Source organism: Gallus gallus, chromosome 5 (genome assembly GCF_016699485.2).
Source record: "Gallus gallus isolate bGalGal1 chromosome 5, bGalGal1.mat.broiler.GRCg7b, whole genome shotgun sequence".
NCBI lineage: Eukaryota > Metazoa > Chordata > Aves > Galliformes > Phasianidae > Gallus > Gallus gallus.
This window is the reverse complement of record NC_052536.1, coordinates 57,396,106-57,424,077: the sequence shown is the minus strand read 5'-3', so window position 1 is coordinate 57,424,077 and position 27,972 is coordinate 57,396,106. Positions and strand designations below refer to the sequence as shown.

The window sequence follows — 27,972 nt, the reverse complement described above, 5'->3', positions numbered from 1 at the left end:
GGTTCCCCATTGTCACAAAGCCGCCCAAACGGGTCGCTCTTCAACTCTCTATAAAATTTTAATGACCGCGCTCCTGTTAACTAGGTATCTGAAACAGAAAAATAGCGAGTACTACAGCCGTTCTTCTTTAACCAATAAATAAACGTGTTTTTTTTTTTTTTTTTTCAACAACGATTAAATAGAAACGTGACACGTTCCAAATACAACGCACAACCGCTGTCCCGAAGGGCTCGGTGCTGACAGGCGGTGTAACGCTCCCTCCCCTCCGGCTGCGGCTCCCTTCAGGCCCTGCTCCCAGCCCCGGGGCGGCGCCCGGCTCTGCCTTCAGCCAGGCGTCACCCATCGGTTGGGTGGCTCTAACAGAGAGGAGCGGCGGTGCTATGCCAGGTGTGGCTCTCCCACGGGCAGTGCTCCGCTCGCTTTTCAGAAGGCTGTGCCGTAAGGCTGCGGTAAGGTTTGTCACTTAAGCCACGTTTTGGTCAACTGAATACATTGGATGGCACGTCACCTTCCGAAAGGACGAGCTGTATGGGCTGTCTCATTAAGACCACAACAGCAGAAGTTAACAATACATACAAATGAAATTTTCTCAATTTCCTATGGCGCAGAAAACAAAACGTTTTCCATGAAAAGGATTTCCCCGTTCTCAGACTTCACTTAGAAACTCAGCTGAACATACTGTTGTTCTGTAGCATTAGGAAAGTTCACTAACAAAAGACTTTGCTGTACGCTGTGAAGAAACCGAAGTGTTCAGCAGCTGTGTGGCCATTGCTCATGTGGTGCTCAGCTGGCACTGCCGTTCCGTCTCTGCTTTCTTCTCCTGCCGGTGGTTCACTGCAGCCCAGAAGGTTATTTTTTTCAGCACCTGCTGCAGAAGTTTGGATGGCAAACAGGGGATTTGGTTGTTCAGGAGGGCTGCGTTCTTACCAATGCAGTCAAGGCACAACCTGAAGAGGTAGGGAAAAAAAAGGAACATTTCAAATAAAAAGATCCTAGGAGCCCCAGCACAAGAAAGATGTGGAGCTCTTGAAACAAGTCCAGAGGAGGGCCGCTAAGATGGTCAGAGGGCTGCAGCACCTCTCCTATGGGGAAAGGTTGAGGGAGCTGGGCTGGTTTAGCTTGGAGAAGAGAAGGCTCCAGGGAGACCTCATTGCGGCCTTCCAGTACTTGAAGGGAGCGTATAAACAGGAGGGGGAATGGCTGTGTGTGAGGGTGGACAGTGACAGGACAAGGGGGAATGGTTTTAAACTGAGACAGGGGAGGTTTAGGTTGGAGATGAGGAGGAAGTTTTTCCCCCAGAGGGTGGTGACGCACTGAACAGGTTGCCCAAGGAGGCTGTGGGTGCCCCATCCCTGCAGGCATTCAAGGCCAGGCTGGATGTGGCTCTGGGCAGCCTGGGCTGCTGGTTGGTGACCCTGCACATAGCAGGGGGTTGGAACTGGATGAGCACTGTGCTCCGTTGCCACCCAGGCCATTCTATGACTCTATGATTTAGGTAAGTTGTCTATAACTCAGAGTCAAAAGAGTGGTGTTGAGTAAAAGTTTCTTGTGATGTTCAGTACACGTGTAGTGCACGCACGTGCAAGAGACAGAGCATTAGACACCACTGGTGTTTAAACTGCTATGGATTATCATACACTGTATGCTTCAAAGGTTATTAAGAGAGTCATTTTATAGTTTACCTGCCTACACAGGATTACATTAAAATGTTTGTGTAAAAACAGCACCAGAGCGATGTCGCAGTGCCCACAGCCTCAGCTCACCTGAGAAGTGAGTAAGGTTGCGTCTGAAATATCAACAAGTCACTGCAGTGACCCTGATGGAGGGAAAGAAAACAAGCATGTAAATGACAAACAGCTTTTCTCAGAAATACTGCTATTTTCTACAGCAAAATGACACCTATCACTACATCCAAAGATTTAAATTGCATTTCAATAATTACTTAGAAAGAATCTGAATAGTAGACTTTTTTTATGAGCCTAACAAAGACAAGAAAAACCCTTTCTAAATTACCTTCCAGGAACACCTAAAGTCACATCCTCTCATATCCTTCTATCAGGAAAAACTTCTTCTACACTCAAAGGGTTGTTAAGCACTGGAAGGGAGGTGGTTGAGTCTCCATCCCTGGATGTGTTTAAGAACCGTTTGGATGTGGTGCTCAGGGCCATGATTTAGCAGAGGGCTGTTAGTTAGGGCAGCATGGTTAGGTTGTGGTTGGACTCGATGATCTTGAAGATCTTTTCCAACCTGAGCAATTCTATGATTCTATAGCAGCAACTGTATTAACTTCATTTGATTTCAATTATATTAATTATAGTGCTGGGATTTTGTTATTCAGTTTACTGACCGTGTCCATGAAGTGCAAGTCATCTTTGCTTCCACCAAACACCATCACCTCTCCTTCTTTTCCGAGGCAGGCTGTATGCCACAGTCTAGAAATAGCATTGTGAATAAGATTAGTGGCCAAATAACAACAAGCAGCTGTGTGTTATCAGCAAAACAATTCTAAAAGTTAAATATTTTTATGCAATACACCTGCATATTAACTACCTCACATACTTTCCTACATTCCTCATATTCAAGTTTCTTTTCACAACTCTTCTGTTAGGTGGATCTACGTTCCTTTTAATTAAAATGGAAAGGTCACCTTTGCTCAGTCCTGATTGCATTACTTGTGCACAGAGAGCCTTGAAGTCTCATTCTTCTCACACCACTTACCAAGAAGAATTGCAAAATTTGAAATAATTAATTTTACAACTTGCACTGTTGGGGAAACAATAAAGCTGCTGCTTCATCATTTGTGTCTTAAGGAAGACTTTCTTTGCTAGTGAGCCCTCAGCCCCACTGGAGTGAAGCCTGTTATGAGTCATTCTTTTCTGTCTGACCATTTATTTGCACAGAGCAATACTCTGGGAAGTACCTCTGAGGTTTCTGCGTTGTCAAATATTACTCAGATGGGACAATTGATTCCAAACATATACAGGAGAGAGTGGCAGATGGACATGCAGAGTACTGTAACATAACCCCCACTTTTTAGAAAACCAAGACAAAGACATTATTAAAAAGGTTTTCAAAACTAAACCAATCCCTTAGAATATTACATTATTATTCAATTACTTAACAATATAAAAGGAGAGAGCAGTGTGACTATCCTTCTCATGAGAATTTTGGTGAATGATTACATTTCATGCAGACCAATACATTTTTGTCACTACCCGACTTAGCTGTATTGTAGCTATATATACTTTGTCTCATGTATCAGTGGTGCAACAAAAAGCTGCAGTGGAAATATTTTAGAAAGCAAGCTGTTGCCAAAACAGCCTTTATCCTGTTTCTTTAATCCATGAATATAATTGTATGTGTTTTAAAACCGTGCCATTTTTAGTACTGACTCTTATCCCTCAACACTAGGATGAGAGCTTCACAGCACAGATTATCTCGTATCAATTTTATGCTTACCCCAAATCTCATGGGGGTCATTTTCCGTGCATCAATGACTTATACCATGTCCACAAGTAATTTGTGTGGTACATATAAAAGCAGATAGTATAAAAAACAACAGCAAAAGCAAAACAAAAAAGTTGGCGTATATAATCTTGCCATAACAATGATTCTGCTACTTCAGTAGCTACACCTTGCCAGATTTACTTTTTATTGCTAGCAGATCAAAATCTATTACTTTTCTACTGGTGTATCACCACTGAAGTAACTGTCACAGGATAATTATTGCCACAGAGCTCTGGCCCCTTACATTTACTTAACCAAAATAACACATACAGCTACAACTTTTGTGCAAAAGGAAACATTCTCACTTTCTTACTCCATTCATTTCAATAATTATTCACCGTTCTCCTCAGGCTAAACTGTGTCCCACCTTTTCTCTTCCTCATACCTGTGGATAGATCTGTCTCTGCCTTATCTGCCTTAGGGAAACTCTGGCCTGGACTTCATCACCGAAGAACACTGGGAAGCCTTTCCTGCCTTCACCTTGTTGCCATCCTATCTTGCAACCTGACGCATTTTTCTACAGACTGACAGAGTTTATGTCCTCTCACAGCTGCTCTAACTTAGCACCTAAACATTCTAATAAAGCATGTTATTGAAATTACACAGAAGCTAAATTCATGTAACCTTTTACATAGCTCTTCTATCTAGAGTAACAGAATTACACGGTAATGCAAACACTAGGAATTTGTAAATTAAGCATACAAATTGTTAATTAACTTGGCATGCAAAACGTTTTCTAAAGCACAATTTATGGACGGAAAAAAATATATTCTTTTCTACCAATACAGAATCAAGAGACAATTTATTGGAAAAAGGAGGCTGAATGAAACTAAAGGAACCGTTCTTTAAAGAATTCAGTGAGAAACAATTTTGCAGAAGCAAAAAGAAAATATATTAACACGTATGGTGCACAGTGTATTATGAGAGAAATACATAATCTAAGTACACATTTAAGTATTAACACCAGAACATTTTAAGTCCTACTGTTAAAAGCGTGTGAGCAACTCATTCAGACTAATTCAATGTATGGACAGGTTTTTGGTGTGGCTTCTTTCATCTGTTTCCAAGACTTCTTGAAAAATGTTACTGAAATATCTTCCTTTAAAAAAGTGGTGGTGGACTGTCATTTACTTCATTAAAGATTTAGATCAATGAAGGGCAACAGTCCTCAGCCTACCAAACTGTACACCAAAGTCTGAAGGCAGAGAGAACAGCAAGACACATTTGAATTGGAGGGAACTCTCAGACTGTCATCAGATGGGACCCCATGGCTCCACTCTCTCAGCGTCAGGGCTGCGTGCACAGCAAAGCAAGCAGTAGCAGTCTCAGTTGCCCTTTTTTGGTGCTTCCACAGCAGCAAGGCAGGTGGATTGCTCAGCAGCCTCTCTGCCAGCACAGTGAAGTGACAGGGAAGCTTCGCAGCCCAGTAAGAGATCTGCTATTGAGCTGCCTGTAAGCCCCTTGGGGCTCAAGAGTCAAGTGCCAGCACCATGTTTGGCACCAGTGTCATTCCAGCTTAACTGCAGAGTAAAGGCTGAGCTGCAGGTTCCCAGCCTGCTGCTTGTAGAAAGAGCACATCCTGCTCCTTCCCAGTCCCTTTCCATGATGCACCGAAAACTAAAACTGAATTACACAAGGGCAGGCAGTGCACTTCAGCATTTAAATTTTAGAAGTCCATCCGTATAAAGAATCTAACAGGAAGACTAATTAGCCTTGACAGCTAATGATGTGCTTAGTTATGTAAGGCAGTCATCAGTTTTCACATTCCAGTTCACTGACTGTTAAGATAGAAAATATTCCATGAAGCTAAGGTATGAGTTTATTTAGGCTTAAAATAGTTTTAGATATAAGAAAGCAGAAAACTTGGTCTAACAGTGTTATATTTTAAAGTAACCTACAATAGGATAAAATAGCCAGAAATGATCTTTTTCTGCAATCTTAAACTTGAGAGGAAAGGGGAACCGAGCCTGGAACAGACAGTATAGCCACATACATCCTAGAGGTAGGTTTTTTTTGGTTGTCATTCAAGTTCTCTGAACTAAAAAAACAACTCTACAGGCCTTGATTGTGCTGCTTAAATCCAGGTGGTATTGTTTAGTACTAAAGTCAGCTTTGCAAAACTGTGATCATGATTAGTTGCTTCTGCTCAGAGAAAAAAAACCAAAACAAAACAAGAGCTATTTATAATTGTTTTGGATCCCAAAAGGTCTGACAGCATTTTAATTGTTGTCTTCCCCACGTTTCTCAATATGTGTCATCATTAACTAGCTTGTTTAATTCCCCTCTGCTATGAAATTCCTCAAAAGTTAAGCAATATAAATTTTCTTGTATAAAAAGGTTAATTTGCATTAAAATATTTAATGAAAATAAGCATAATTCAACTGTAACAAACACAAAGTAATGCCTTATCTGGTTGAAGCTGTGTAAGGAAGGAGTGCAAGCTATTCAATCACGCTGCATTCATTTTTGTGAAATATTTGTAAAGTATTCTTATATAACGTAGTTTAAAAACACTGTCAAGTAATTCAGAACTCCTTAATTTGAAATGTCTAGATTTCAGCAAATGTTATTTATTTTTGTGTACCTAGGCCTACTCTTAGGCAGATGAGTAAGTTGTTTCCATCCATTTGTTGTAACGCTGTGAATCCAGCCATCACCTGTAAATAAGAACATATATTAGTAGTTTATTACCTTCCCTTTCATTTATACAAAAAGCTCTGTGTTCCAGGAGGATGGTACATTAAGATAACAAAAACATCATTACTGCATCAACTAGCACCATTTCAATCTCTGTAATTTAACCTAACCATTCACTTACCAAAAGCATTCTGCATTGAAATCTGAAATTAAAATAAACAATTTTTTTCTTTTCTTTTTGATATATTGAAAAAGCAGGCCGACGTTCCTACGAAAGCAGGTCAACATCCTTTTGGAAAGCATCCCCTCCCAATGGAATATATCTGTGATACTCAAAGCTATTTTCATATTCTGTCATGAGAAGATTGCCTTTTCTACAAAAGCTGTTCCTTCTAGAAAGGGAACACAGAATATGGAGACCACCTTACTTCCTGTTTCATCTTTTGTAGCTTTGATTCATCCAAAAACGTACAAATAACACATTGATGTAATGCATCTTCTTACTGCAGTTCATGTTCAGATCAAAAGTTACTCCCTGCTCATACCTGAATGTGTGAAGCTTTTGTTTTTTCAGATCACGGACAGTTCAGTGAAAGGTTTATCATCATATGTTATCACTGTACTGCACAACATGCACCTACATTTCTTTAAAACGAGATGGCAAGAGAAATGCTCATGTCATAAGAACTCTGTAAAAAGACTTAACTCTAGTTTGAGAAAGACAACAAATATCACAGTCTATTTAGTTAGTACTGAAGTATACAATCAAATTATAATCTTTAAATTACTTACTTAAAGGAACATTATCGGAACTCAGTCCACCAAAAAGAAAGAGTCTGTCATCTCCTATCGGGGTAAGGGTGTGCCATGATCGATCCTTTGGTTTCTCTCCACTGATACTAATTCTTGATGAAACAAATAAACAAAAAGCAATTTTTCAAAGAATGCTGAACACGAACCTGACAGGATATTTAACTGTTAATTCAGTCTGTCTTAGGACAAGCTTGGATACTTTCCCAGTGAAAAAGCTGCAATTCAGCAATCTGAGTTTACTCTCAAGAAGAACAGCGTTAAAATTTAAAGCAAGTACTTTCTTGTGGTGACTGTCCCCTCAACAGTTACATAAGTATCAGAGGAGAAAAGAAAAGCACAGATTGTTATTTTGTTTGTTTTCTTAACATCACTGAAACCACTAATTAACAAACAACTGAAAGCACTCAGGACAGTGAAGGAAGGACAGTATATTAAAAATAACCTGCACAGCACATGTAGGTATTTAAAACTGGATCCTAGGGAATTACAATCTTTCAATTCCTAAGAAAATAATTCCAAATGGTGCAAGGATTGTGGCTTTATGTCTTACTCAAAGGGTACTGTATCTCTCCCACCATTGTGCCTTTTCACATAACAATGGTCTGCTCAAACTTTGAGGAAACAAAAAATGACTAAAAAGTAAAATTGTTAAGTATGAAACAGAGGCAGGTTTATATCCTAACATTCTGGTCACATTACAAATACAACGTTCATCCAGATTTTATCTGGGTATTTCAATTTAGCTGCACAGTTACATATGCTTGAGATGAGAATCTGGATAAAGGAGCTGAACATTCAAGATTTCCTATAACGGGTGGCCTCAATTCACATCGTCTTAGTCCAGGCACTTTGGTGTACAATTTCCTCAGGTGAATTCCAACAGCCAGCAGAGAAAGATATGGACCTCCAGAGGGCATCAGACCACCTATTATCTTGATCTAAGCCAAAGGGAACTTCTGCTGTAAATGTACCTGAACTTAGACACACACAATCTAGGCTACCACATACTCTCTATGTCCTGATTTTGGAAAGATAATGAAAAGAGCAACTACAAACACCAGTCAGCTCTGTGGCAGGGTCAGACTCTTGTTGGACTGTCCATAGTGCAAAAGAGGGGACTTTGCACCAGCCCACACACATTATATTTCCAAGAACTGGTTACCTTTCTTTTTTCCTACTTTGCTGAAGAGGGGTTAATGTAATTTACCCAGATACGTGCTCAATCTATACCGCGAATACAGCAAAGAGATGATAATCTGTACTTCCTTTATAATCATTGAGGAGAAACAGTTTCTTGAAGAGCAGAACTTGAACCATTTTTCAGATGTCTACCTTGGCAACAGTTGTCCCATGCCAAAGAAGCGCCTGTTTCTCTAACTGAGCACAGAGGAAGCCTAGGGTGAGTAATGCAGGCACCTGCAGTTAGAGGAATCTCACTACTGCTGACTGTTGAGCAGTTCTCCATCTGGAAGCAAAGACTGAAGAATCACAGCTAATTAAATAGTGATTGCAAAACTGTCCTACTAAATTTGGCATTGAAATTGGAGCCAAGTTGACAATGTTTATTTAAGTGCCTGCTTCACATAACTCTCATAGAAGATACTTCTTAAATCTGCAAAAGAGGCAGACTGTGCTGAGATACAACAAGCTTTATGTTTAGAAGAATATGTACCAGATACTGATGATGAGTGGTAGTGTTTGAATCTTCCATGCTACTGATACAAAAAAATATCATGGTAATAGAAATATCATACTATTGGACATTTTGAGTAGCAGGCTGGTGGAGCTCAAAGGAGATGAAGTAAGTTCTGAGTAGCAGTAGAGGTCTTTCCCTGCTCCACCCCTGCCTGACAGTTTCAACATTGGACATACTCAGAATCGTACTGAAGTGGCATCCTGGTATCATCCTGTGCTAGTGGTAAGAGACAGTATAAACTACATTGCTCTTCAAGAAGAAATGTTTTACCTCTGACAATTTTTAGCTGGAAGCAGATTGCCTGATTAGAACTATTCATAACTGCTGGTGCTCAAAGGATATGGGGTGATTTGGTTTATTTCTCACTCTTAATATGTAACTTCATTGGTTAAAAAACAGAAGAGAAAAAAAAATGCCACACTGCTTATCTACTCTGTCTTATTCTACACTGTGTAGAATGGTGGAACTTCTGGGACCATGTTCTTTAGATTGGAAACGTTCCCTACAAATGCCCAATTTCTAATATAGCTACTGTCAGTGACTCTATGAATGGATGTATTTATCCAGAAATCATTTTCCAAGTAATTTGAGCAAAGACAGCCTGTGGAATGGAGTTAAAATGTGAATACTATTTTGATAGATCCGGAGAGACACACCGAATTTTTGCTCCTCCTATAATTAGGAGATTAAATCTATTTTAGAGCTATTGTGCATGCTGACAGGTAGACTGGTAATATGAGATGATCGTACCATAATAGATAATATATTTGTAGCTATAATTATTTGAAGAGAACACTGTCTTGCATTGGGCAAGTATCCTTTTTTTCTGATTTGCAGATGATTGTGGCTAATCTGAATTCTTCCATTTGTGATGGTCTGAATTATATTTTTCAGGCTTCTGTAAGACCGGACACCAAAGGAAGAGCAGAGGCTGCCTGTAAGAACAGCTTTTGATTAGCTACCCTTCTAGGTATGAATAAATATGCATGGTGCAGACACCCTACAAAGCCTCTCTGCAGCAGTGTCCTAAATTTAAAATCATCAGAGATGACACTAAATCACAGGTCAGCCCTCTGAGCTACTTTTGGATCACAATATAGACATAATTGGGTATTGGAACAACTTTAAGTTTAAAGAAATGGTTACATTTAGTATGACCATCCTCAGTCTGAGAATATGTACGTGTACTTAGATGTAAAATCATTCTGTTGTACTGAGGCCAAAAACAGAAAAGTCTTGAAAACCTGGAAATTAGGTTTCACGTGCCAACAAAATGGATAGGAACTTTAATATGGCCAACTTGGACTTAGAACAACTATGACACCCTTCCTTCAGGGCTTGATGTTCCTCTTACTGACTTGTCACTCAACCACCACAGCTTTCCTTTTTTAAAGCAATAATACAGTAAGTCAAACAGCAACTTCTTGTGCAACAATAAAAAAAGTAAGCAATTACATCCAATAACTGGAATAACCAATCCACCTGGCGGCAAAGTCCACACTCCAAGAGTGACAGTGGTGTCATCTAAGCAAAATATTCTTTGTTTTAAAACAACCAACAAAGAAGATAGTCGATTAAACCTTCAGTTAATCTTAAGTGCTGATTAAAGAAGTCTCCAAAGAGGTGGTTTTTTTTGAAAGGTCACTGTGAGACTTCCTTGTCCTGCTGTCCACCAGCAGTAAGAAGGAATGGATGGAGGACTGTATCTACACCCTGGTATAGCTCGTTTCAGAGGGCAGAGGAACATGCTTGTTTGGGTAAGCAAGTCACAGAGATGTCCATCACAGGTGCACGAAGCACATAAAGCTCTGGAGCAGCATCAGTATGTACATAAAGTTGTAAAGTTGAAGTTTATGGTCTTTTTTGGGATTACCATTAGGTTACCTTGCAAGTAGGAACAGAAGAGTGGTTATCACCTGCTGGTCTCTATCAGCTAACAATATAGCCACTGACTCTATACATGTAGTATAGAAAGTATAGTATAGCATTTAAAAATGCATGCTAATACTTCATTTAGTTTAAAACTGAAATATATACATCATTTGTTTTACCTAATTAAAAAAAAATTAGATGCTTGACATGGAAAAAAAAATCACCTTTCCTCAATCTGGACTGCAGAGAGCAAAATACAGGTATAGGAAAAAACAGTATTCAGAAAGACACCAAAACTAAAATTCCACATGGATAAATGTACCCTTCTTGGAAATTAGGATGTTAAATCACTACATGCTGTGCTTGAAATAGCATTAACAATGATTTGGTGTAGAACAGAACAAGTGTAGTAACCCCTATCAAATTAAATTAAATTGAAATCACAAAGTAACAGCTGTTGTAATTGTCCCCAGACTCCCATTCTCCTCTTGGAAAAACTACAAAATCAACACTGGAACTATTTAACTGCGTGCTTCAATTTGCTACGTTCAACTTTAATCATTAGAGAAACAGCTTACCTTCCAGACCAGGTCCAAGTATCTAAATTCAGGCAGTGCAAATCATTCATTCTCGTTTGCTAAAACAAATTAAAAGAAAAAAGAAAAAGAAAAAAGAAAAAAAATATCCCAGTTATCTTATATTCAGTAAACAATGAGCAAAGTATTTCAGCGATACCATCCAAGGACAGAAAATTTACATAAGGTATTTTCAAGAAACCTGTACCTGTGTGCCTTAAAACAACTCTGCACTGTGTGGCAGATGAGAAGCATTTATTCTAAAAAACAAACAAGCAAACAATAAGAACCAAAAAAAACCCCTTCAGACAACTCTCCAAAAGTAAAGTGTCAGGAGCACACCTGGCAATAATGCAGTGGCACTATGGAGTCGCTTTTATTCTTAAACAATCATTTAATAATGAAGAACTATGATACTCGATTCCTGAAAATATATTTAATTTTGATCCGCAGAACCTGCAGGAGGCAATTGCAGAAGGTATAATACTCTACACATAGTTTCTCAATTTTTATTTGCATTCTGATTGTATCTATACACCCTCCTGGCTGCCTGCTCACTTATTTCTTGTAACGTGCTCATAGGCAGTGTACTCAGTGCATGACATCCCACAGGAAGTTAAAAACATCCGTGTTTGTTTTTCTTTTCTGGATGGCAAGCCCTTTCACAAAGCTACTGCTGTCAACAATAAGGTTCCATGATCCTTTAGCATTTGCCATGGAAATAATAAAATATATCAGTAAGAAGAATGGGAAATCAATGCGCTTGCATATATGCCTGTGTTTCAGAATGAAGTAATTGCCTTGAAAACATAAAAGGAGGGGAACTGGGAAGAGAATGTAAGAAAATTTCTTTGCTTGAGATTGTAGCACTATTTTCAATACCTTGCAATACACCTGACTGACATTTGCGATTCCCCTAGGTAGTACTAAACAGTATCTGAGAAGTAGGGAAATATAGCTTGCCTTACCTTACAATTTCTTTTCTCCTAAGGCAGTCCATAGATCTATTAGAATAAGCCTTTCTCCAGCTTGCAGATCCTTTGAGGCAGAAACTAGACTTGTCATTTAAGTCAGAATAGGAGTAGTTTTATCGCTGAGAACTCAGCCAGTTAGTGAGTTTGAGAGACTTCCAAAGCAGTCCATCAAAGCTATGGAAGGTCTCTCAGCATTTTTCAGGGAACAGCAAGGTTTTCAAGATAGCTGTGGCCTCCTCTGATCACTTATGTGCTAGCCTGTTTCTGTCCAGGGGAAGATGATGTTAACTAGTGTTTTGTCTTCAGATAAGCCAACAGGCTTAAGAAAAACAGAATGCGAGTGCTTTTGTGCGTTGCCTGAGAAATTCTACCCCCACGAGAAGGTGAATATAACAACAGAATCTGGTCCAACTAACAGCTAGTGGAATGATCTGTCTTCCATGACAAGTCTATTCAGCTTCCTGCTCCTTCAGGTGGCTCTGAAGGAAATGAGGAACACATCATACATGCAGAAAGCAAAATGCAATTACTGAGATTCTTCTGCTGTACTCGTACACAGTTAGACACTTGAGGATAGGGTGGGAAAAAAACAACATTGTGGCCCCCAGAATTGCAAATATTTAATCATCTTGGAATAACACAGTTCAATACAGAGGACACGGATTAAAGGAGGGGAAGAAAGAAAGGTGCTGTTATATTGCAAATTAAGCTTTCATGAAGATGCTGTTCAAGACCTCTTAGCTGACTTTCCTCTCTTTAAAAAGGCAGAAGATGGAGTAGTTTTCAGTTCCTCGGTCCCTAGGAAATCAATGTATAATAACTTTACATGCTAATGTTTCAACAGATTGACAAATGAGTAATTACATCAACTTCATTTTAAATTCAAAACACAGCATCAGTTGGACATTTCTGTCTGAGATTCAGTCTTTTAACATAGCTTTAATAAATTGTCTTTCTACTCAACCCTTATTAGGGAAACTGTAAAGCTCGCAGCCAGGTATCACACAGGCAAGTATGCCAAGTTTTCCTGCAGTTTCTCCTGTATTTATAACTGCTAGCTACTATATTTAATCACTTAGCTCATAATCCTACACTGATTCTTAACTGGCTCAAAAGCATTAAGCATTGTAAGAGGGTTTGCATCTCCCTTTGAGCCACAAGGACTCAGACATCTTACTTATCTATGGCATATTCATTTATATGCAGCCCAGTACACATTAACCAAGATCTGCCTTGTCTCAGGACTAGCTTTCTAGTGTGATGAAAGGCATTAAGGGTGACATATTTATCGATCACTGCTGTTACAGTAAACTCTCCAGCCTCAGATTTACAATCAAACAGCTATTACAACTCAAATCTTTGTAAAAGAAAGACTGCAGTTCAATGTATCTTCTTATCTTCAGTGACAAAAAGGTTAAAAAGAAATATAAGCATGCATACATTAAGGCATCAGATGTGTGAAGAACTGCTGCAAAGACTGCATTACTACTTAGTCAGTCTTTACATGAAAACTTTCCACTTAAACATGAGACTTGCACCATCTTTTGGACTAACTTTCCTTCCTTCCCACTTTCTCCCATTTCTGATTTCAGGGTCTTACCTGGAGGAACAGAGTCCACATAATACTTCTGAGCCTGTTTTCAAATGATTCCTGGTACAATTGATTTTGATCACCATCTTCTTTTACCAGCTCTAGCTCCAACTTTGGAAAAAGGTGCCCTTTCCTCCCAGAAGGATGAATAGGAGAAGCCTCATGACACTTCCTGGCCCTTTCTGGTTCCTTGTAGAGCCTTTTCCCTGGGAAGATTTGTATTATGGTGAACTAGAAGGAGAAGGAGGAGCAGAGCAACCCCGTATTTGCTCCTTAATTTATGGACTAAAGCCAGACTTCATCCTCTGGGGGGGAGTTACTCTTCTCAGGAAACGTAGTTCTTTACTGATGTCTCTAGCTTTCCTTCCTTGCTTCATGACTTAGATTAACTCCTCATGCCCCACTGAATGTTTCCTAAACTCTGTAAGCTTCCTTCATTTATTTTTAGAATAGAAAGTGAACTGATAATAAGGTATTGCTAAGGTAGAAATTACACTTATTTCTCTCCTACAAAATTAAATACAGCTTTTCAAAATTTCACTCATCTCTCATATCCTTCCCAAGTGGCATCAGTGAAATTTAGCAAGTGGTTATTAAGAAAGCAGATGCTACTTGAGGGAGAGAAAAACCCTTTCAGACTGCAGCTTTCTTGTATTTCTGAATCCCGTAGTCAAACAGACAGAATTAAACAGAAGCCAGAGGGCATGTCCTCTTAGGGCATATCTAATTACACAACAGCTCAGTGGAGAAATCACATGTGAGCTCCAGTTTACTAATAACTTTACTTGTGTGTAGCAGAGGCTGTGTGGAAGTTTTAGCTGGAGTCACAGAGCAGTTCAATTGCAATAGGCACAGTGCAGCAACCCTGGCTAGCTTGGACACAGCATGCAATGCTATCTTGTTCCGGTGGGAAGACCTCTCCACTACACAGAGACAAAGAGAAAGCCAGAGGAAAGAAAGCTTTGAAGGCCACAGAAATATACAGAAATGAATGGTAGGCCAGAAGGTCCTGAGCTGCAGGTTTAACTCTTCAGATTCAGTTTCTCTCCCTCTCACATCTGTAGACTTGCTAAATGAGAGGCAGGATTCAGTTCAGCTGTGGCTAGCAAGGATTCATTTACAGAGCTTACAGCCTACTACAGCTAACTCTGACACACAGTATTTGATTAAGACCAGATACTTTTTCGATCTCTCCCACTATCCATTTATTTCCTTAGATGTCTGTAAATCATGTTTGTCCAAACCTACAGCTCTGGATGCTGTAGGTTTACAGTAGGTGGGGCTTTAGCAACAATCCAGAGATTGTGAGCCTGTATCAAAGGCAACATAATGTAGACTGGTAAGAATCAAAATGATCAGTTACTTTCTTCTCTGATTGCCCTGAAAAGGTACTCAGGTAAAAACTTTTCCCTCAGTGGTAGCTGCATATTTGATTTTTGTGGCCATTTTCCACCTGCCTTGATCTGTGTGTCTGGTTTCCATCTGAGCAAGCAGGAGTAAGCCATTTTGTAACAGAACTGTAGGCTTTCCCTAAGAACAAAAAAATCACAGAACGACTTTTATAGCTTGAAAAACAAGGTGAACTTGAATAGGGAAAGAAGTATAATACCTCAAGAATGCAAGGTTTAGGTTATCAAAGCTTTCTCAGATGAATGGTGTATGGTGTATGTTCATTATAGGACACTTCCAACCAACAGTTACTTAACTCCTTTTCTTTCATATAGTAAAACTATGAAACAGAACACAGAGTGCCTTCAAAAGCTCCTTTACTGTTACTTTTCATAGCAGTAGAAGTGGAAAGCATAAAGTCTCATCTTCTAGCTGAATATGATTAAAGGCTATGAATCAGTAACAGGTAAAAAAAAGGCTAAAATTGTGACAATTTTTTAAAAATATGGAAGTAACTTAAATTAGATTTTTTTACTTGCCTCACAGAATGTTTCTCACATTTCTTATGAATTCCAGCTCATATGGAGACATATAAAAATATGATCTTACCTATGCTTTTGCAACAGTTCTAAAGTTGGTATATTTTCCAATCCATAACAAAACTAGTCTGGCAAAAAAAGTTTTCATATGCTAGGTGAAGCCTGCATTAGTTAAGACTACCCACTACCATCTTTGTTTTCAGACATAAGAAAGGTACATATTTTTTATATTGGATAGTTGCCTCAGGCCTAAATACTTACATTTATTTAATGCTTCTACAGAGAAGAAGTGTAAGGAGAAAATTTCCTCTAACAAATGCTAGAAAAATTAAATGTTTTGTTGAGAGATTTTAGTATCTCCCTATTTTCCAGTGACAGCTTCAAGCTCGTTAGGTACAGATAGCCAACCATAGGATTATACTTGTGACTTTTTTTTTTTCAAGTGAAAAAGAGCTAGGAAAGTAAGGAATTTAAGAGTTAAGACAATACAGCAAGAACCTAGCCTTGCTTTAAATATGCAGAGTACATCATATACATCTCTTACGTTGCCCTTGATAATTACCTAAATGGCAGTAGATTTAAGACAGTGTACTAGATGGTACAGTCTTAGATCAGCTATCGAGGAAATACATACAAACCTTACTCTTGTGGTCAAGAGCCTCTATTGGATACATAGAAAAGAGCTATCAACAGCAATTTCTACAATGCTCTTCACATATTCTTTATCAAGGACACAAAACATGCTGAAGGTAAAGACAGACTGCAAAACTGGAGTTCAGAGAGCAGAGAGGCTTAATGGGACTGAGATGACTGCTGGCTTCAGCAGCCTGTGCTATCAGATAACATGCTGCAGCTTCCTGGACCAGCTCAAACGTACAGAGACATTAGCTTTATGTCCAGACATTATAGTCACATCCTGCTTTTCTAGATGAGCATATTTCAGACACTCGTATGCAAAAAATAGTTTAAATTATCAAGCCAGCTGAAATCTGGTATTTCCTACCTTTCTGAAGCATGTGCTGCAATTGTAAACATAAAATACTGTATCAAACACACTATAATAAACTTCCAATTTCTCAGCAGGTAAAAATAAGGAAGAAATGACTGTTCCTACATAGTTCCCCTTTCTTCAGGAAAGAAAAACAGCACAAGCTAAAATCCTAGTTGTATTCACTACTTGCTGTCATTTCATTAAGCGATGTATAAACCTGTAATGCTGTACCAGGCACAGAATGCTTGCATCCCTCCATTTATTAAAATCTGATCTGTTATCAGGTTTGTTTTCTCTCTACTCCCAAAGAAGCATCCCTACAGATGCAGGTCAGCCATTTTTGTTGATTTATAAGCATTTACATTTATCATACAGTCAATCTGGTTTTCCCTTTTTGGGACAATTCATACTTTAGCATTAATACTGTAGACAGAAAGAAAGAATCTTCTTTTTATAAGGTACAGGGGAATGAAAGAGCATTCTTGGTTCACCACTCGTAAACAAAGTGGTTAGGCCAGTAACACTTTGGACTTGTTTCTACTGCAAAATAATACGCTTAAAAAAACAAAACTTCAAAACAAGCAAACAAACTCTACAAAAAAAAAAAATAACATTACCACCAATAAGATGTTTTAATTATACACTAACCAGCACTCGTCCTCCAAAGATGTATCCTTTATTTCCCAGTACAGCACACGTATGGGCTGCTCGAGGCTGAGGTGGATCTCCACCCTGAAAGGATCAATATATGTTATTTCAGAACATCGTCAAAGTGTCAGCCAAGGACTGATGGTAAGCCAGTAACAAAGGTTGCAAAGATAAGGCCAACAGGCATCAATATGCTGACTGACCTCCTGTTTTAAATAATTTATAGGCATGTCCAAGACTCCACAGACATTAGTAAATACACATAGATGCTAAGGACAGCTTTCAGTGAGTTCCTTCAGTTGCTAATGTTTAATGTATTCCCTCCTGGTCTAATTTATCAATGATTTATTCAAGTGAAATTCAATTAATCTATCTTTACTTCCTAAGCATAAAATTAAAATAGCACATCAGTAACTGTTGATATATCCTGTGAAGCTTTACTTCTTCCCAGGTGCAAACTACCAGGAACTGGTATCAGAGATCTCTGGGATCAGATTCTAAATGTTTATGTAACACCTAATAGCCACATGCTAAAAAATTTTCCCTGTGTAAGCAGGAAAGAGATAGCTTTTATTTTTAAACAATAATTTCTTTTTTTTTTTTTTGCATTTAATTTTGTAGGAATTTTAGAACATCCCATAAATAAAATAGAACAGTTTCAGACCTTGTTGCCATATAGCTCTAATGAGTTTTTCTGTAAACTCACCAGGATTTTTTGAATCTCTATGCTATTACATTTAATATCAGTATTTTACTGGAAAACTGAGTATATCCACTCCTTTGGAAGACTATTAAAATAATATATTTGCCGGAGGCTATCTGGTCTGTTTATTCTAACATGATTGCATGACTATGAGCTATTTGTTTAAAACATTTTTCAATATTAGCTCTTGAGAGAATACAGCAACTGCATACACCCAGCACTCAAATAATCTATATAGAACCCCTCATACTAACCAACATTTTTACTTTACAAATGAAGACTGAAGGGCTAATCTAACAATACAGGAAGGTCTTCTGTCTCTCTCTTTGCCTTTTTCAGTCAGTGAGAGCTGAATGTTGAACCAAGAGAGCCTAAATTTCAAGACCACTGTAGCTATTGTTCACACTGACTGACCTATCAGCTTTATGAAAAAGGAGAGGGGAAGGAAGGCAGGAAGAAATCCCCAGGCCAGGCCTTCAATTCTCATAGGCTCAACTCTCAGTTATCTGTGAAAGTTCATCCACATGGCAGATTAATTATACACAGTTGCAATCAACCAAACAGCTTCATATCAAAACAGATCAACAGTGTTCATTAACACCAGCTTGGCACCATTAAAACCATTCATACATTTACACCACACGCTGCCCAAAGACCTTTGCTATGTTCCAGAAGGCCTCTGCTAGGTGACATGCAGCATGGGTTAACGGTCACACTCCAGCTAAGGAACATTTCCAGAACCAAAGCCCTGGAAGAACTACAAGACACCTCAGCTGCCAGCAGAATGCATTCTACAGGCCTCACATGTGCTGTGTGAGGGGCCACTGAAAGGCCTCCACGCCCCAACTGATTCTCAGCACCACCTTCTTACTATACATAATAAATGGCTCTAGGGAGTATTCAAATGCCTTATCCTTCCAGTAATGGACACCTGACAGTAATTTTGTATTTCCAACATTTGTTTTAAAGCCTGCATACAAAGCTCTGCATTCTACATATAAAATACTGTAGCATCTAATCTACACATATTTCAAATACCTCTCTGGACCTTACTATATTTTTAGTCTCAGAAAACAATAGAAAAAAAACAACACCCATCTAATCATGTTCTGTAGGGAAAAAAGTCATGGTGTCAAACCTTGAGTTTTCCACATTTCAGTTCTGTCAAGCATCCTCATGTTCAGGGTTACAAACCAGTGCAACACTATGCATATTCAAATTACTTGTCCTCACATCAATTTCTAGAGCTCAGTAACTATTCAAAATGCAGGAAAAACACAATTATCTCAGACAGCAAGACTTAAAAACACTCACTCTAATTGCAGGTTGAGACCAAGTTTGTGTGTTTGTATCAAAAACATGAACATCATTGTGCCATCCCCAGAAAATCTGTCCTTCCTAAAAGAGAAGTTAAAAAATTAAAAATATTATTTCATCTTAAAATCTTTGTGCTCATTAAAGGGTACAGAAGTGATCTATCAAAAGAGAAAATAAACTAAAATATTTTATTTAAAAAAAAACCAACATGGGCTCCTGTTTTAAAGTGATAGAGGAACTCAGGTCTAGTTAAAGGTCAGTAGTATTCAGGAGTGTTAGAGATGATGGCTCTTTTAAAAACGAGCTTTGAGCTCCAAAATCAGTCACTGTAGTAGGCAAATTCTACACTGTATCTTATTGCACAAAATAATACATTTCTTGTAAGTCAATATTTAGCACTTGAAATAAAGGTCTGTACTCCTTTGAATGCATACCTATTAATTCATTTGAATAAACGCTTTCACCAGACTCCTTCCTTCTGCCATCTGTAGCAGCTATTATAGTCACCTTAAAGCATATGGCATTTACTTCGTAAAGAAATTAAGGAAAATAACCAGCGGTGTTTGTCCATTAGATTTGTGAGGCTATAATATTCCCTGCTATTACTTCAAGGAAAAAATCTAACATACTCTGGGAGTTCCATGTTTAAAATACACTTCCAGATTTAAAATACTGTTTTATTTTTACTTCCACAGCATTTTGTTTCATTGTACTCAAAGCCTAGCAGTGGGTACTTCAAATACACAGAACACTCAAACCCACTCCAACATGCAACAACTGAGATTTTCAATAGAAGGCTCCAATTTACATTTGTGCTGATTCCCACACATAAAAGATAATCAAGCAGACCTTCACACCTAGTGAGCACAGTATAGAAGGTCATGTTTTGACAATCAGAAAGGACAAACCACTCTAAGTTGTAGGAAATCCCTTACCCAAAATGCGTCATGGACATCAAAGCAATCACTCAGCTCATTGTGCTTCCTACAGCCATAGCCCCCAAAATATATTAGCCTAAAACACCAACAGAAAAAGTAAGTTGTTAGCTGTTTTTTCAAGAGCATTCAAATGAATAAGCTGTAATGATCAGTTTCAAGTTTTGCTTTAACTACTGTATTATGAATAATACAAATTAAAATATTTCATGTTGCACCTAATTACACAGAGAACCTTTCCAACATGAAGGCAGAACTGTTACGATCCTCTGTGCCTGACAAAAATCCACCTACACAAGGAGGGAGATTCAAGATGCCTCCAAGTCCCCATTCTGTATTACTCCATCCACAAGTTTATCACAGTCATGTTTCCAGACACAAATCAAAATGACATGTTACACGCAAGGCAGAACATCTCCATGCTTTAGCTAGAACTCTTACCCTTTTTCCACTTAAATTCCCATGACTGCAGTATTTGTTAGCCTTCCATATACCCCTTTTTTCAACTTATGTTCCCAAAGTTCAGCTCAAAGTCTTTCTCTAACTTAAGAGGTTCTTCCAACTAAATGCTACTGAACATACTGCACTGCAAGTATTGTTACACACCTCCCAGCCTAATATTCCACCCATGAAAGGGCCATCCATAGGTAATGATTCCTAAAGCTTTGTTTAACTTCAACATTTGAGTATATTTGGTAACTTGGGAGAAGGCAATTTAGGAAACGATGGCATGGTGAAGTCATTCCAGACTGACATTCCTAAAGAAACAGTGAAAGCATTGTGCAGTACACCAAGATCTGCAAATTCACACCTTGGGAAATTCTATGGTGTATTTGCATGAATGTGCATAGTTTGTCCCCAGATGCTCTTGTTAAGCAAAAAGGTTATGCTGGTTACACTCTGCCACCTGAAATAGGTGATCTCAGCATACTGATTAAGTTTATCTATTTAGAGTACTATTTAATTTTGAATGATCTTGCATTAATAGCTAATGAAAGTTCTTCAAATACGTGGAGATGCTGGAACAGGCTGCCCACTGAGGCTGTGGACGCTCCCTCCCTGGAAGCATTCAAGGCCAGGCTGGATGGGGCTGTGAGCAACTTGGGCTAGAGGGAGGTGACCCTGCCTATAGTGGGAGGTTGGAACTGGAATGTCTTAAAGGTCCCTTCCAACCCAAAGCATTCTGTGATTCTGTAATACAATTTTGTTTATCTTGTAGTTAAATTAGAATTACAAAAACAAGATACAGTACCGAGAGACGTTACACAGCTTACTCTGAACCTCTTTAGATGTAGAATCCAGAAACAGATAAATCATTTACATTTTATAATGTTCAGTGTATATCACAGTCTTACTCATTTACAATAATGCTGTAACAAATAGCTCACATCACTTAGTTGTGACTAGAGATGCCACAATATTCAGCAAATTTCCATAACAACTATAAGATTTTATGTAAAATATGTTTTAGCTAAGCATTTTTTTCCTAAATATGCTCAGTAATTATACAACACACACCTAGGCTGACTTGGATCTTATAAAGCAAAGATACTGAAATGTCCTTGCAACTCTTAGTACTTGTATGCTACTAAAAATACTTCAAAATATACTAAATATACCCTATTGCAGGAAATAAATTAATAGTTACATAACGCAACAGAAATTCAATGTCATTTCTACACTGATTTCTTTTAACTTCTGGAAGTAACACAAGTGTAATAGTTTTTACCTAAAGCCTCAACGCAACCCAGAAACTTTCACTGAACTTCCTAGCCCTCTCCTAAGGCAGGTTTATACTTACCATTAATTCAGCTCACATGTAAGAGAACCCTGGTATAAAGTTAGGAGAGTTACGCTTCATGTTATGTACTCCCTCTCTGCAGTCAATACATAATAAATATTGTTAATGTGTTACCTGTCCTTGTACACCCAGCAGGAAAGCTTGTCACGTGGTGTAGGAGGTTGACCTTTAAAATTGGTGATTTTTTTCCACCTATAGGTTCCATTTTTTGTTCGCAAATTAACATAATAAAGCTTAAAAGAAAAACAAAATCAACATTTTCGGTATAAGTGATGTTGAAGAATCTGGCACAAAGCAGTAACAAAAACAACGTCCCTACCCCCACAATATGCTACTTCCTTAAAAAAAAAACAACGGTCTGAACTTTATAATAGAAGCAACACATGGAAAGGGTCCCATTCACCCCAAACACACAGTTAAAACGTAAGTGGCCAGCTTCCTTGCCTTCTCTGTCAGACCAGTATAGTAATATCCTGCTGTTTCCAGCCAACAGAAGCCTTGTAAACAACCTGCAACAGCTCTCTGTTCAGTTCTAATAACCAGAGGTATTTCTACCTAACCTAAATGGAATACCCACACCAAAATCTTTAGGGACTGCTAAACCGATTGGTGATGTCTGGCTTCGTATCAGTTATTTTCTAGCCTGCACTGAACCCTGACTGCCTTTGCAATAAACGATAGCAAAGCTGCTTCACTCTTTGGTTACTGTGAAAACCAGTAGTTATATTTTATCTACTGCTTGATTATGTGAGGAAGGTAATCACCAAAGTGATATACAAGATCAATTTCAGCTGCCACTATATATTTTTTAAAAGTCCTTAAGAAAGCCCTGGCAATTCTTAGAAATAAAACGTTTCACAGACTGAGTCTCATTCTGAAGCTATGATTCAATAAAAATTCAAAGAGAAAATAAATGGAGTTGAACATTAAAACATAAAGGGGTGGTTTTTTTTTTGTTTTTTTTTTTTGTTTTGTTTTGTTTTTTTGGTCAGTTTAAAAGTTTTTCAACAAAACCAGAGTTTTTCCTTAAATTTCTCCTTAAATTTTTCCTTAAATTTCTCCTTATTTCAGTAAGGTCAGTATTCCTATTTGCTCAAATACAACGCGTTATGAAGAAAAGAATACAATACCCGATTACTGTATCCCTTATCATCAAATCCACCAAAAATGTACAGCTTCCCATTAATGCTTGCTCCACAGCTTCCTGACATGGACGTAGGTAACTCTCCTTCCATTAGGTGCATTGTCCTGCAATTTGGCAAGTACGTTAAGTCTTATGATGCTGTTTCCAAACATGCTAAAAATAACAAACTCAAGGTACAGGTATTAATGATTATTGTAATTAAAGCTGAAAACACAGTTGCAATGTATTGGCCATAACTAGTAGAAACTATAGCTGATACAGGAAGTCAGGCTCTGGTGGTATAAGAGTGCTTTCACATGAATACTGTGCATACATTTGTGAAGCTCCTCAAATTAAAAGGCTATTATTATGGCTAAAAAAGTAGTTATTAAAACATTGGAAATACTATTAGTGCTAACTCCAAAAACTCCTGAAATTAGAACATGGTATTGTTGTTTATATCAGAAGTGGAAAACCGAGGCAGAAGTAGAAATAAAGGTCTGCAGTTCTCACTCATTTTGGTACCAAGTCATACCTCAATAAGTCACTTTTCAAACTGCATTTTGCACTGTATGTAGCACAACACAAAAGCTTTAATAATGACAGTTTCATCAATGAGCGTTCTGTTCTTCTGCTACAGTCAGCAGTCCTCAGCCTTCTCCTTGCCAGTGTCACCTACAAACCAGTCATTTCCATTATGTGCCTCTCCTCAGGCACGGTCTCCCATCTGGTTCCAATATTTCTTCTCTCTGCTAGGTCTACTGACCAGACAATCCCATTCATTCCCATCTTTGACACATCTGCACTTAGACCAGATGCCTTCAGATTCCACCACTGGTGACCATACAGAAGAAGAAGATTCACACAGCTTTGAGTTCTGATGCTTGACCTTATCCCAGCCTACAAGAACTGAAAGCAGTTTCCTTTAAAAGGAAAAGCTTTACATGTCCTTAATCACCAGATGTGAATGATGTATGTGTAACCTTACTGAACACTGTGCTAGATAGCAGCAGTTTGGGGCACCGTGCCCAAGTATCTTTTGCTCTGCCATCAAAGCCACCCTCCCCTTCTCTGCTCTTGTTCTCTCATTCCTTCTTGTTCCTGTGTCATGCTGTGCATTCAGCTGTATGCATACAACTGCTGGTGCTGTAAGTGAATGAGCTCCAGAACTGATCTATCTTAAAAATAACTCTGAGAAAAAGAAAAGTTAAATATAACTCGGATCGCTTTCCTGATCCAGTTTCCTACGTGACCATATAAACAGCTGTGCCAACGCAAATGATACAGCAACATGAGGGGGGGAGGAACAAGAGAGGGTATGGGGTTGCTTTAGCCAACCCTTTCACCAAGAGACAGACATCAAAACACAGGGTCAGTGAGGATACAATCTGAAAAAAAAAAGAAGAAAAAAAAAAACCCAAGCTAATAAAGTTCTGCTAGAATTGTGCAGCTAACAATAGCCAGAATGCTGCTTTCAAAGTCAGGCATTTGACCAAAGTGTGGAATTTCACACATACTGTAAGATACTCTCCTGAGATAGTCCTTATCCCCTTCTTCCTCAATTTCAAATTGATGCTTTTCATCAAGAAATACATCAACAGTTGGGATACTGTAAAAGCAGCTAGCAGAACACACATATGAACCCAAGTTAATCCTACTTGACAGACTGAACACAATTACAATAGATTCCATGGGAAAACTTTAAACAGAAGCATTATTATCTCTCCCTATATATAATATGTAAACACAAGAAATACAAAATGTAATGATTAAGTTACTAGTGACGTGCAAGAATTGGTTAGTTAACAATTACTTTTACAAATACACTCATAACACAGTTATAATTGCACAAATATATTGAATTGTAACTAGATCAACAACCCAAATATTTAAATAGTCCTTTAACACTGAAGTTAATATATGGAGAACAAGGCACAGGTAAAATACAGCCATTCTAACAACAGAGACTTAGTGGCCATTTCAAACATTCCTCCAAGAAAAAAAGCAAAACAAAACCCACAATCATACTTAAGCAATTAATGTGTTTCCTAGACTAATTTGGAAGTACATACATCTGTTCTTCAGTCTTCACATTAAACACCCGCAATGTGAACTCCCAGGAACACGACCAATAACTCACATAATTGAAAGAAGTCTTTGCATGGCAGCTAACTATAACCTATGCAATTATCAATTTAGTATATTAATTAAATATAAATAATTCAGCTTACCATAGCCCGCTATCCATTTCATAGATCCAGAGCTCATCATTAGGCAAATACACTTCATTTTCTTCAATTGACTAAAATAAAATAAAAATAAAATCACAGATGTTTAATCATTTGCATATTATGCACCATACATTTTAAAACGAATACCAAACCACGTTACTTAGCAACATGGAATGCTCTTAAGGATATGACCTACCAGAACATGCTCATACTTTTTTGTTCTGAAATACTACCTTTTTAAGCACGCAGCTCAGTAATGCTAATAATTTACATTTTATACTATTAGTTCAAAAAGGATGTTTTTTCCTGTTGCACTGGGTCTTTCCTCAAGTCACTGAAGCAAATCCAGGCGGAACATAGCAAAACATAGAGAAAAGCAAAACTGAAAAGCCCATAAAGAGCAGTTATGGACAGCAACTGTAGGAAGGAGCTTAACCAGTTGCCAAATACAGAAAAGCTTAACGGCTGTCATAACATGAAGGAGAAACTTGATTGCTCTGTGAAACAGAAACCATATATGAAAGAAAATTAATTTGGGCAATACTAACGAGGAAGGATAAGAACCAGGACAAGGAAGTCTGAAAGAATGCAACAGCAGAACTCCAGCTGGGTAACCACTGTGCTATTATTGCCTTAGACTTAGTAAGAAATTAAGGGAATTAGCAGCCAGAGGTGGTACACAAAGAAATAAAAAGCACAGATAAAAATGAAACGAATGTGAGTAAATGAACTCATATACAAAATGGAAATTCAGTTATTAATTACTGATATTGATTACATGCCTTTATTATTGCCTCTTCAATTTGAGAGGTGTTGAACAGGCAGACAAGCATTACCTTTGGAACAGTTTATCTTGCCAGGTGCCTTTCTCTGCCATAGCACGCAGATTGCAGCTTTAAAAAAAGCTCAGAAGTCTGCTATATTTAATCTGAGTACAACAGAGGCCAAGTATTTGCTGGAGAACCAGCTCTGAATAATAAGTTACTGGGCAGTAGGCCACCAACAGCACGTAAAATGTAAAAACAAAGTCATCTGTTTTTGTGAAGGGCTGCACTAGTCAGGTCAATCCAACCTGCATTTCTAAAGCCTAAGGCACAGAGATCTGCTGAGTATTTCCAGGAGTCAAGTGCTGCACAGCTAGTGAGTATTGCTGAATTTAAGATCAAAAAAGGGTATCAGACCTTCTCGTATGTGACAGATCATTCAAATTTACTGATGTATTCATATTTGAGAGGCAACTAACTTCCTCAAAGTTAAACCATGAAATCTTCACAGGCCTTGCAGTCATGAGAAGCACCACCTACTGAAGACCCTAGAAGGAAAGAACCCTGCAGGAACAGCTTACAGGACACTTCACAGCTTCCTGACAGCCCCCCCAGTTCCTCTGTATTTTCAGTACTGCAGCAGTCAGTCAGTCAGTGCGTTACTGCCTGCTCACAACATATGATCTACTCTAAAATTTGCTTCCAGGGAGTACTGTGTTCAACTGCTTCAACACAGGGCAGCTTTGCTCATCTGAAAGCTTACCTGCACCTGTGACAAACAGGAAAAAAAATAGTGAAAAGAAGCACGTTTTAACCTGGAGGAAGACCAGGACTGAGCACAGTACTTTCTACTGGCATGTTTTAGGACCAGTGGGTGCAGGCACCACGGATAAAATGAACTAACTGTATACAACACCGTATTTTTATTTTATTTTTTAAGGCTAAATTAACTCAGAAATAGGAACCACAAGGATTTGTTTATACCAGAACTGACAGTGATTCCTTGAAGGCAAAAAGCAGGTGTGTTTTCAGTCTAATACCAGCTTAGCTGTGAACCAACAGAACTGCTTTCTAAGGAAGAAAGCACGCTGTACTTAATTACTAATAAGCAAAAAACGCGGGGACTCAACAAGAGCACAAATCACACCATGGAGGAGGAAAAAAAAAAACATCCGCAAATTATTGCTGACACGCTCGAAAGGAAGGAGGAAAGGTATTTAGCCCAGAGCGGTCGATCACAGAGGAAGTGACAGGCTCCAGGCAGCCTTCGTGAACAGGTGTTCTGTGAGAGAACCCGGCAGGGCGGGAAGGACCATGGCGGACCCTCCCCTCACAACAGCCATTACGGCCGCGCCCAACGCCCGCCCCGCGCGACGCCGCCGTTTGAACCTCCCGCCCCTACGGCGCGGGCTGCCCCAACGGCCAATCAGCGTTCGCGCTGAGGTAAACAGCGCCGCGCCGCCGGCCCGCGAGGGGCTGCACGGGCTGAGGGGGCGACGCGGGGCTGCGGGGCAGTCCCCTTCAGCCCCGCTCGGTGCCGTTCCCCCACCCCGGGGCGCCTCGGCCTCGAGAGGCGACGCGCCCCCCCACCGCGCGGCTTTGCGTCCCCCGCTCGCTTTCCCTTTCCTCCCTCCCCTTTTCCGCTCGCCCTCGGCGCCCTCCGCCCGCCTCCTCCCGCCTTACCACGTATCCCCCCCACACGTAGAGAAAGTTGCCGTCCACCACGGCGCAGTGACCGCTCCGCTCCTCGGCCACGCAGAACTGCTCCGCGGAGTCTGCCGCCATCTTAGGGAGGAGGAGGAGGAGGAAGCAGCTCGCGTGCCTCAGCGCTCGCGCCCCGCCAACGCCTCCTCCGGGAGAGGCTGC

At 39.1% G+C, this 27,972-nt stretch overlaps 1 protein-coding gene across 2 annotated transcripts; it reads right to left on the bottom strand.

Moving 5' to 3' along the window:
- Positions 1-39: 39 nt before the first annotated feature.
- KLHDC1 (kelch domain containing 1) lies at positions 40-27,903 on the bottom strand. 2 transcript variants are annotated; one of them, XM_046942595.1, is made up of 15 exons: positions 27,254-27,484; positions 25,343-25,413; positions 23,119-23,236; positions 22,103-22,221; positions 20,188-20,266; positions 19,250-19,333; positions 17,233-17,316; positions 15,123-15,195; positions 13,675-13,871; positions 11,104-11,162; positions 6,937-7,049; positions 6,092-6,164; positions 2,348-2,432; positions 1,764-1,816; positions 40-947 (listed from the first exon to the last, which is right to left on the bottom strand). In XM_046942595.1, the coding sequence occupies exons 1-15, from the start codon at positions 27,254-27,256 to the stop codon at positions 773-775; spliced, it is 1,386 nt and encodes a 461-aa protein (XP_046798551.1). In that variant the 5' UTR covers positions 27,257-27,484; the 3' UTR covers positions 40-772. The 2 variants fall into 2 exon arrangements, with proteins under 2 accessions (XP_046798551.1, XP_421458.1); XM_421458.8 differs by lacking the exons at positions 13,675-13,871; positions 15,123-15,195; positions 27,254-27,484 and adding an exon at positions 27,790-27,903.
- Between the last annotated feature and the right edge of the window lie 69 nt (positions 27,904-27,972).